Consider the following 11,453-nt stretch of genomic DNA (forward strand, 5'->3'; position numbering starts at 1 on the left):
CACGCGCCCGGCCCGCCGGCAGCAGCACCCCCGCGGCGGCCCCAAGCCCGAGCAGCCGCCCGGGGACGGCGAGGCTGCGCTCAACCGCGACGAGACCAGCACCTTGGTGGAGAACTCCAGCAGCTCCAACGGAGTCAGCCAGGAGAAGCTGGGTAAGCCCCGCGGGGAAGCGCCGCTGCCCCATCCTCGCGTAGAAAAACGGGAGGGGTCCTTTCCTTGAGTAGGGCGGTGGCCGTGCTGGTCCCACCTGGTGCGGGCTCTGTCAGGACCCTGTGAGGACCATCTGTCCCCACTCCTGGGAAGGAGGCGAGAAACTTTCTTAGCAGCTCTTGGGGCACATGGCTGTCGCACCTCTTCCTCGCACCTTTCCTTCGGATGCCCTAAGCTGCATGTTTGTCTTACAGACAGGTCAGAGTGTAAAAGAGTCTTAGGATAAAGCAGTTTGCCCTGGGAAAAAAGTTCGTTCTGCAAGGGAAGGCACATGACAAGCGTTCCTTGCCTAGCGACACGAGCTGTCACAAGAGGCTCTCCTAATGCCATCCGAACTGGCTACACATCAAATGGAGCGCGGCTCAGTGTCTCGGTCCCCGCAGCTGGATTGCTCCATTGGGTCGGTTATCCGCTACCTGGAAGCTACTCTCCATCTAAACCAAAGATACCGAAGTGTATTCCACTGCAATAACGTTGTGCTTCTTCAAAGCATCGGTATTAATAGGAAGAAGTGTTGGAAATTGCCAGTCAGAACTGTGGAAGCCAGAATGTGGAGCATGCTGGTGTCAGGGCACATGTGTGGTGTCTTGGAATAATTTTTGTTTAGATTTCTAAAGCATATGCCTTCCCACTGACCTGCATACAGGCATACATTTAAAATCTTCCCTTCCCAACTGTGGTTAAACAGTTTCATGGGTAGGAATTTCTAGGGTTATTTTTTAGTGGATCCACAAGCCTGGATAGCGGATATTGAAGCTGCTTGGTCAAAGCCAAGTATCGTGTGCTTGCGGAGTGAAAGGTGTGTGTGATTGCCACTTCTCAGTTCCTAAGGCATCCTTGTCACCGAAAGGAATGGACTTCAGGCTTTGGAACCAATTTCTCTCCTCCAGCTTCAGGATGACATCAGCAGACCGTTCTGGCTTAAAGGGAGCTTTAATTGATCGGAATGAACTTTGCTACAGTTTCAGGTTTTCTGTGATGAGAGGTTCCAATGCGCATTTGAGAAACTTAGTTTCTGTTTCTCTCACTCCATGTTGGCCTTGGAAAGACAGAATAGGAAAGTTCCTCTGAATACACTACACCATCTTCTTGACCACGTAATAAGCTCTTAATGTTGGTTTAGTTCCAGCAAAGGTATCCTAATAATTTGTTTCAGACAATGTAAAATTCCCTTAACCCTTAGTCTCATACATATCTTGGCTTGGGAATGATTCTTTAATGGTGAAAAGTTGTGCTTTTAGCCAAGTTTTGGACTAGTTAGAGAAAAAAGTTATAGCAGGGATTAAAATGCATATTGTTGTGAGCTAACTTATCTGGAATCTCTCATGGATGTGCTTCTGGCAATAGCAAATAATTTGTTGTGGGTGTTTAGGTGGTAATAGGACATAATTTTGGTCACAGTGAAACTTTGAAATAAGTTTGTATTTCCTTCATCGCCCTGTCATGATTACGTAGTGGATGGAGCTACTCATAGTTTGCCTATGAAAAGTTGCAGGTAGAGGTGATTTGAGGCTTGGGAGAAGATACAAGATGTAGAGATTCTGACGAAGGTGGTCCTGTGCCTTCACTGGAAATCACAGAGTGGGGTACTGCTGATTTCCTAAGGTGGAAGTGAAAAGTAGGCATAGCCTTAGGGGCTAGTCCTGCACAGGCATTTCTATGGATGCACTTTATGCAAAATAATCCGTTTGTTGTTCCATTTCAATGAACATATTTCGAATGGGTGTGTTTTAACAATTTGCCATTAAAAAAAAAGGCTAGTTCCAAGTTAGTTCAAGAGCTTTCTGGAACTATGTGTCCTGTTACCTACTTGTATAGATAGCTGTACTGACTTTTCAGATCTCCATTTTTCCAAGTACTTGGTACAAAGTAGAGCGTTCCTCTTTCCTTGCTCTCATCATGGACCTTGAGGTCTGAACTCTGTAACCTGAGATATTTCCCTCTAATGTATTTACTTCTCTGGAAAGTTACAGGTCCCATGTTCCATAACTCCTAGGGGTAGTGTGGAAAATGTAGCTGGAGCTTCAGGGCAGAAGTGTACTGGATGAGGTAATGAGCTGGGGCTTGGAACTGAGCCTTGGTAGGAGCCCACTCCCTCTTCAGAGAGGAGAGGACTTGAGCGCACTCTGCAATTGCAGAATGGCAGCCACAAGGGCACAACAGCAGAAGCTGCACATCTTGTTAATGTTTACAAAGCTCTGAACTCAGTAACCTCAGAGGCAGTAAGAGCTCCTTGTTTCAGTTTGTCAGGCCAGGGACCAGTGCCTGTTGCTTTTCTTTACCACGGGACGTAGCCAAAGAAGAACTTCTGAAGAAAAGCAGGAGGTTAATCATGTACATTTCTCTCCAATTTGAACATTGGAAGATTGTTTTCTTTCAGAAAGGATTCTTCTTTGTAGTGATGTGTGTGTTTATTCCCATGTAGCTGGTTAGCTGTGTTGGAGTGATAAACATTGCAGACAGTTGTGACAAAGGAGGGCACTAAAATGTTAATTTATGTACAGTCCATGACATATGACTTTGGACATCAGAAGCTGTATGTCACTCAACAGCTATATGTCACTTGCATAAAAAATATAATTTTACTATTTATTTATTTATTCTGAAATATAAATAACAGTAATTCATATCCTCAGAGTTTCAGTGATAATTTACACTGTCCTATAGTCAATTCTGCTGGTAAGTTCTGTGTTTTAGACCTAAAATTTCAGCTGATTGTATCTCATGGTCCTGCTAACTCCATGCACTATCTTGGAAGAACTTCCTTTTCCTTGAATTCAAAAGCCTCTTGAAAAGGCATTGGTAAACCTGAAAAGAAGCTACTGCACAGCTGTAGCGCACAGCTTTTGAGCTTCTAGCTTCAGATTTTAATATGAAATAGCAATGCACTCCTATGGTTAAAGATGGATTTTAGCAATGTGATCAGTCTATCAGTGTTTCAAAAGAAGGAACAAATGTACCTAACTAAGCTACTTAAACCAGGTTTTTTACATACCCTCTGTAACTCTGCATTTTGTTTAGGAAACAAGCAGTGAATAGGCAAATGGTTATACAGCTGGAAAGGTGACAGTAGTTTTTCAGTAGAGTGATTAAAATGTGGTCATGTTCATTCTGTGCCACTCTACGTCTTTAATCTCCATGTAGAAACAGTTGCCTTCTAGATTATTTAGATCACTTATTGGGAAAACTGAATTTTCCTCAGCCAAAGAAGATGTTGCTAAGTGTGTGGGTTGAGTTGCTTTTCAGTTTCATGCTCAGTGTGCCATGCTTACTGTTGGATATGATTTTATAAGGAATTACAGTACCATGTTGTATTTTAGCTCGTGACTAACTGTTTAATTGTTTTCTTGTCAGGTGATATGAAAGATGACATGAGTGACGTACAAGTGAATGGGAATGCTGGCCACTATCCTCTGGATGAAGAGGAAGTTGAAGAAGACTCTAGTGCACAACTTAACATGCGTGGAGTTTTTCTGCATGTTTTTGGAGATGCCTTAGGTTCAGTTATTGTGGTAGTGAATGCCTTGCTCTTCTATGGCTTGTGGAATCCATGCCCTGAAGATGGGCCTTGCTATAATCCATGTGTCAATGATCATTGCATGGAAAATATTACTTTATTCCGAGCACTTGGCAGCACTAACAAGTCAGAGCAAGAGGGCATTACGGTGGCTGGTCCTTGCTGGTTGCTATATTTAGATCCTGTCCTCTGTTTGATTATGGTCTGTATACTCCTTTACACAACTTACCCGTTGCTTAGGGAGTCAGCCCTCATCCTTCTACAGACTGTTCCCAAACAAATAGATGTCCATTCTTTGAACTCAAAGCTACGTACCCTCGAAGGAGTCGAAGCGATCCATGAATTACACATTTGGCAGCTAGCAGGCAGCAGGATCATTGGCACTGCTCACATCAAGTGTCCTGACCCTTCCACGTACATGATGGTGGCCAAGCGCATCAAAGAGATCTTTCATGACGAAGGGATTCATGCAACTACCATTCAGCCCGAGTTTGCCAGCGTTGGCTCTGAGTCAGGGAGAGGGAAATGCGAGTTTCCTTGCAGGACTCAGTGTGCTTTGAAGCAGTGTTGCGGAGCAGGAGAAGCTAGTACTGCAAAGAAGACAGAAAAATCGTCGTCACTTAGTATTTCTTGTTCAGAAGTTGTCATTGAATTTCCAAAAACGAGGAGGACTAAGTCGGAGAGCATCCCTTCAGTGAAGCTGGAGGCGAACACCGATCAAAATGAGCAGTTTGAGTCATCTTTGTAACTCCCTGAAGGGTGCTACCTGAGTTGTGGAGACTTTGTCAACAGCTGTGTTGCAAGAGGAAGAGACAGACGTTCGAGATGCAATTTTGCCAAATAGTGTAATTGCTGAAGTCCTTGTTCTTGTCATATTGCTAAATATAGAATGCTTGTTTTAAAGAATATAATGTCACTGTCATGATACAATGCGTTTGTGTTGACTTTGTTTGACTGGGACAGACAGAAAGTGCATCCATGCTGTAACAATTCAGAAAAGCAGTTTCAACATTTCAGCAGAGACACTTTTTGCTGTGCTTCAAATTAAGATACTTTTTTCCAGTGAAAAGGTATTTGAGGGATAAGCATGTAGGAACTCAATTTGTGTTACAGATTTCTTTGACCTACTTTTTCCTTTAATATTTGATTTGTAGATACCTTAATATATTGTTTATTTAGAAGCCCTAAGAAAACCAAAGTTCATAGAACATTTTTAAAGATATAACTACTAAAAACTGGAAACCACTTTGCAGTTTCACATATTTTTCTTAAAGCTATGTAACAATAATAAAAATTGTGAAGGCTTTTCTAGTGAATTTATTGCACAGCATATTTTAAAGATAACATCATGTGATTGTCAGAAATTGTCCCCTCTTCTTCTGGTAAGGTAGCTAGGTAGTTGAAAACAACAGAAGTGAAAGGGTTTTCTTCTGTCGGAATGGCAGTTCAAGCTACCGTATACTGCTCTGTGATCCAGACATGAGACTAGTTGATAAAGTAACACAGACTTCTATGTTTTATGGATTTCCTGCTGTTTTCTCTTATTTCCAAGTTGTGTCTGGTCATGAAAGTCTTTGAGGTTTAAGGAACCCTTGACTCAACAGTGCTACGAATAAATATTTAGCTGATGCTGAGTCTACTAACATAAAATAATTAGTTCTGTCAATAAGTGCTCTGTTGGGGAAGGTCTGCCAAGCACTGACAGTATAACTCCTGCTTTCAAGCACAGACAGCAGCTCCCCAAAAATAATGGTGCATTTTGCTTCTAGCTGAGTGTGTCTGTAAACACTTGCAGTGACTTCAGTTCTGGTCCCCCACCATGTCCTCAAGGAGCCCTCCACTGACTTTTGAGGAAGTGGTGCAGGGATCACTGTATTTCACACCTCAAGATACTTACAGATCACATTTCACTTACTCAGTATCTGCATGTATGGTTTAAAATCTTGACTCAGTTAATTGACAACTGTCTCTAAAGAAGCTGTTACAGTGTGCTGCCCAACTTACACCTTAGGAAAGGAGAAACTGCTCTGTGGACTCTGTGAATTTGGCAGAGATGAGGTGAGAATTGAAGATAAAATATACAAGAACTCTAATCTAAAACCCTGGCCCTTTTGATCCACTCTCATGTCATGTATGGGAACTAATGTCTTGTGATTAACGGATTGCTCCTGTGTGCAAAACTGGAAAACAACTCAGATCTTCCATTCTTTGCTCTATGACTCTGGACACGATAAACACTTTGCCTCAGTTTCCCTGTCTTCAAATGGGGATAATACCTACCTCACAGGGGTGTTGTGAGGCTTAACTATTGTGTGAAGAACTCTGAGATCTGTTACTGGAAGGCACTGGAAAGAGGGTAAGATAGTAGATTACCTGGCATTTACTGCTTCTACAAATGCATTGCAATACCTAGGCACAACCAGAGGGAACTGAGGATAGTTTTGGCCTTACGAAGTTCTTTGATGCTGTGGTTTTCAGGTTTTTAACAGTATTTAAATAGAGATTTTTTTAAAAAGAATGTTTTGTTAGTGAAGGGAATGTAGCTTTGCCTCCAGATACAGAACACCACCTCCCTAGTTTGCATTTCTAATTTGTGTCTTGCATCATAATTGCTCCTAAATAGTACAGAGAATAGTCCTGCTGCTCATCGGACCAAGTCAGTCAGTGGTCTCACCCAAGCTCTCAGCAGAGCATTGCAGTCAACTCTCGATTATCCACGGGTGGATTACAGTGTTGTGCATTACTTGTGCAGTGTGCAGGGCCAGCACCAGCCCCGTGTGCCACAGCATGGGAAAGCTGGAGGTGCTGCCTCTGCTCCCAGGGAGCCCCATCACAGGCTGCGTTGCTGGGGTGCAGCACAGCACTGCCTGGGGGTTCTGCCTCTTGGCTGCTCAGATGCATCTGCAGGAAGCTATGGGCTGTGGATGGGTGGGCTCGGCTTTGTGCTGGCTTGGGGTGTTGGTGCTTCACAGCCACCAGCATTGCTCACTTTCTTCTGTGTTTATGCTTGTTGTATAGTCTCATAAACTAACTTAAATGTGTTAATATAGTATTTATATATGTTTTTGTTTTTTCTGAATTATCTTAACTCTTTTTTCTGTTACCTGTATATGATCTAGAGTTGACTGTTAAATGAGATCTTGTATGAGACTACACTTGCTGAGTATGCTACCACTGCTACTATACTACAGAGTATTAACCTAGTAAATTTTGAAATTAACAAAGTACTATTTTTTTTAATGTGTATCCTTGCTTTCTATGGTAAACTTTCACTAATTATTTTCATCACTAGTTTAAAATTTGTCTCAATTGTTAGTACAAATTCTTGAGGTTCTGCCGTATTTCACTAACACACCATAGAACTACTGTTCTTTAGTTTATTTTAAAAAATACCAACAAATCTAACCATGGTAGCACTGAGAAGTCTGATTAACCTCTTTCCTGTTGCTCTTATAAAAAGAGGGCAACTGGTAAGTAATAACAGTTACCAACATTGGTTAATTGTCTCAGTAAATGCATCTGAATAGAGGGAGTTGTAGTCACTAACTCCATTTTAAACTATTTAATCTCTTTTTTTTTTTTGGTGCCAGAAGTCATATTTTTCTATTTCTGTGTCCATTGCAGGCAATGGCTAACTAAAAAGACAAAAAGCTCTCCCCCTCGTTATTTTAAGTATCAGGACAGGATGCAGAGGTGACAGTGATGATAGTGATGATGATGGGGGCAGGAGGGGGAGTTGCATGGCCTCTGTCATGTGCCCTGTTGCACGTGCAGCACCGGCTGGTGTTACCAGGGCCCTTTAGTCTCCTTAGCCCTTGATGATAAACTCCCTGAAAGGTAGAGTGAGGTCAGCATGGTGGCTGTGCAGCAGCAGGAACACAATTTCTCCGTTCTGGCTGTAGGAGACCTGACTGTAGCCCACTAGCTTGTGAAATAGCTCGATTTTTTTAAAACTTGCTCTGTCTAGGATTATACAGACTTGATTTGTTCTGAAGTTCACAGTTTAAGAATACTGAGAGCATTCAAAAGCACTGCACAGTCTCTCTTTATTTTATTTTTATTTCCACAAAGCATGAAACTAGTGAATCTCATGTAAGTGAACACTGCAGTGGTGGGGAGCTAATTGTATTGTGTATCACATTCCTGAATTTTTAAAATAAAAACAATTATGGAACACTGATTTTAAGGAAAAATAAGTTTGTATTTCAGTGTCTAGATTGTTTAGGCTTCCGATTAAATGTGTCAGAGATGTACCAAACATCACCAGATGAAATATTTTACTACATGTCTCATCCAGGAATATGCTATTTTAGAATCTCTTCCTAGATTATATCTGCACCTAAGGTGAGGTGCAGAACAAATTCAGACACTAAGTGGGCTAGCCACAGTACCATCAGTCTTCCTTTTTAGCAGAGTAAATTGTTTCTGTGGAACCCCTAACAATTGTAGCTCATTTGCTTTCCACACCCAGTGTGGGCTTTGTTAATGTCTGCAGTTGCCACATCGCAGTGTGCGGTACGGACATACACGGAGTTATGTAAGAGAACCAGCCCCAGCCTGTGACTCCCCAAAAGTCATGGCAAGGGCTCAGTCCTGAAAATTTCTCTATTCTTAAATAGTTTCATCAGCCTGACGAGTACTTACTTGCACACCAGGTATTACGTGTGGGAGTGAGTCCAAAGCTTCTGCCAGTGTAGCCTAGCTTTTAAAGAAAAAAGTACCTAGATTTTATGGATGTATTAAAATCAGGACTGCTATGGTGTTTCTAAATTTGCTGTAGAAATACTGTCAGTTTGGTGTAATTCCAGAATTTATTCCTTTTCCCCATTCTCTAAAAAGGAAGGGGGAAAAGCCCACTGAGTGCCCTAAGACTTGTTAGCAAGTTTAGCTAAATGGATATTCTTAGCTTCTGAAATCGCGCTCTCTGAATTTATTAAACACTGCCTGGTGGAGTTTGGGGAGGAGGGATAAAGATTCCTGCCATTCTCCTTCCCCTGCCCCCTGCTTTGACTGCACTTTCTAATCTCTTCAGCTATGGAGAGACTGGGAGGGATGGAGGGGGTGAATTTTGTAACTAGATGTTCCGAGTTCCACATGGAGGGAATGGGAAATACTGCTAACTATATTTAAAAGCATATAAATATGCTCTGACTATTTTAGCTCCATAGCATAGCATCAGTTACACCCTTTTTAGGTATGCATTTAAGTGGTTCAGGTCCACAATATCTTTGGCTTTTCCTTTCTCTGCTAGGCAGAAAGAGGTGGATGCTCCATTTGCCTGAGCTAAAGCCAGAGTTGACAATTTTCCAAATCAAACGTAGCTTTGCTGATAACAGAAGGTCTGATTATTCCTTGTGACCTTTGCTTTGTGTGGTTAGCTGCCTGTGAGGTACAGCACCATGTTTTTGCAGGCTCACATTTATATTTTTTGCGTTCACTGTGTTGTCTAACTAGTTGAAAAGCAAAACCACAAAGCTGAAAAATATCTTTCATCTGTATGTCTCCAAAAAGCACATGGGATTAATTTGGCTTCTTTTTATTTTCATGTCCTGGATCCTGTTTCTGACCAATGTTAAAATATAATTGGCATAGCTTGTTCATTGATGACATTTCTTTTTGCCTTCTTTTTAAAATAAAGAATAATGTTATTTTTTTCTTTTTTTTTCTTTTTCCCCCTTTTTTTGTTTTTGTTTTTAAGTATTAAAGTGCTGAGAAAATAAATGGAGCTCTTGACTATCAAATACATTTTAGTTGGGATTTCTTTCTCAGATCAGCTCCCAGGAAGGAATCTAACTAGTAGAAATATACATTCACTATCTCCCATAATATCAAAAAGAGATGAAAAGAGCACAAATAGAGGAGGTGGAGGTTAGTAAATGGGTTGTAAAGTCCCGGCCTCCAATTGTCTGGGTTCCAGGTACAATTAAAAGAATAGTTGCTCAGTTCTAGTAGGGTGAAGAGTTAATTATGCAAAAGGCATTTTTTTAATCTCAAATGAAAACATCTTTTGAAAACAATAAAAAAATCATCTTGACCTGTTAATTGGCCATGGTTAAATATCTGCCAAAAGGGTCAATAAGGTAGGCTTCCTAATAGGACTCACTGTTCTTTCAATGTCTTTGGAAGAAATATGCTTTAGAGCAGAAGATGCTTTGGTGCTTTTCAGTTTCATTTGTTTCAACTCAGAAAAACTAGAGTTTGCACAGTTTTTTGGGAGAAAAGGACTGACTGCAGATGCCAGCACTAGTACTGAGGAGGGCAGGATGGTGACCAATACCTGCTTTGAGCTGTTAATAAGCTTGCAGTGATGAGTTAATTTTGCAGCCCTTCAGCAGCTCCTTTTTCTGCTTCAAGAGGGAAAAGTGATTCCACATTATTAGTTACATGTGCAGGAGGGTATGTTTGGTTGTGCTGTAAACACTGCATGTGAGCTTGAGTTTGCCATTTTCCAAAGCTGCTTCTACCTCTCCATGAAATGATGTGATTTGAATTTACTGTGAACATCCTTTATGAGACATGCTGGTGTGGGAATTTTAAATAAGTAGGAAGGGAAGCTTCAGGTCTGTAGCTTACTTTTGCTACACATACCTTCTTCCACGTCATTCCTAGGCCTCCTACTGCAGAGAGGAGCACAAGGACCACCAAAACCAGCTCCCAGAACAACTGCTTGCTGCTTTTCCATTGGAGGAGCTAGTGCCACAGGAGAAGGGTGGGATGGGAGTGTCTGACTCTGCAGGCACCTTCTCAGGCTGATCTGTGCTAGCATCCCAAACCTGGCATGAAAGCCTTGCCACTGAGACTTTTGGCTAGCATTTATATATATATGTGGTTTGGTTTATCCTTTTCTTTTTTTTAATTTTTTGAAAATCAACACAAATCTTAAAGTGTTGCTGAGACCAAATGGCAATCCCCACCCCCCCATCACCCAAGCTCTGTTTCTAGTTACAGCATTGGTCGGCTTCCCAGCATTTTCCTCCTGCACCAGCTCCTGCAGCTAAGAATAGCCCTGGTGATGCTGTGGAACAGGATGTGCAACCTGCTGGGCTTCCTGCATTTGAGCTCGTGTTGCTGGCCTGGCCTGAAGGCTGTCCTCATCTTCCCCTGGACTCACTGGGTGAATTTGTTAGATTTAATTTCTTGGATTAGGTTTGCTGTGGGTTGGCCCACACGTGTTCCAGTTGCCTATATTGTGTGCTATAGACAACTGCATTCTGCAGTATAGGCAAGACCTCAGCTGAGGGAGATACTCACTTGCTGCCAGTCTTCTGTGCTTCACAGTGTGTCTGCTGAGTGTAAGAGGATGCTGCTGGCCTGCTGCAGACCTGGATTCAAGCTTCACTGCTTGGTTTGATGTTACTGTGTGATCCCTGTAGCTGAGGGTGCAGAGTACAGCACAGGGAGTCTGCAGGTAACTGGGTCACTGCTGGTCACCTGAGCTAGGTGCTCATACCCTAGTTCAGGAGTGAACAACACTCCCACAGATAAATGCTGTACATATTGCTATACCCTCAAGACTTTTTCATTAGGCAGCACTGACTGGAGACTCAGTCCATTGTTTTATCCTGTGCTGCCGTGGGCTCTCTCCCAGTCAGTTGCAGACAAGCACGTTTTTCCTTGAGAAAGGGATTATGTGAATTTGCAAGATTCAGGTGACGACTTTCACTTGTATTTTTGTGGGCATGTGGGAAGGTTCTGACCCAAATGGATGGGGCTGATTCTGCATACT

General features: G+C 42.2%; 1 protein-coding gene across 1 annotated transcript; it reads left to right on the forward strand.

Moving 5' to 3' along the window:
• Position 1: 1 nt before the first annotated feature.
• On the forward strand, positions 2–9,379 carry SLC30A1 (solute carrier family 30 member 1; the record flags this gene model as incomplete). The annotated part of the gene is made up of 2 exons (XM_014307994.2): positions 2–152; positions 3,565–9,379. Coding segments are annotated over 2 exons (1,062 nt in total), but the record flags the coding sequence as incomplete, so codon positions are not given.
• Positions 9,380–11,453: the final 2,074 nt, after the last annotated feature.

Source organism: Geospiza fortis, unplaced genomic scaffold (genome assembly GCF_000277835.1).
Source record: "Geospiza fortis unplaced genomic scaffold, GeoFor_1.0 scaffold41, whole genome shotgun sequence".
Classification (NCBI taxonomy): domain Eukaryota; kingdom Metazoa; phylum Chordata; class Aves; order Passeriformes; family Thraupidae; genus Geospiza; species Geospiza fortis.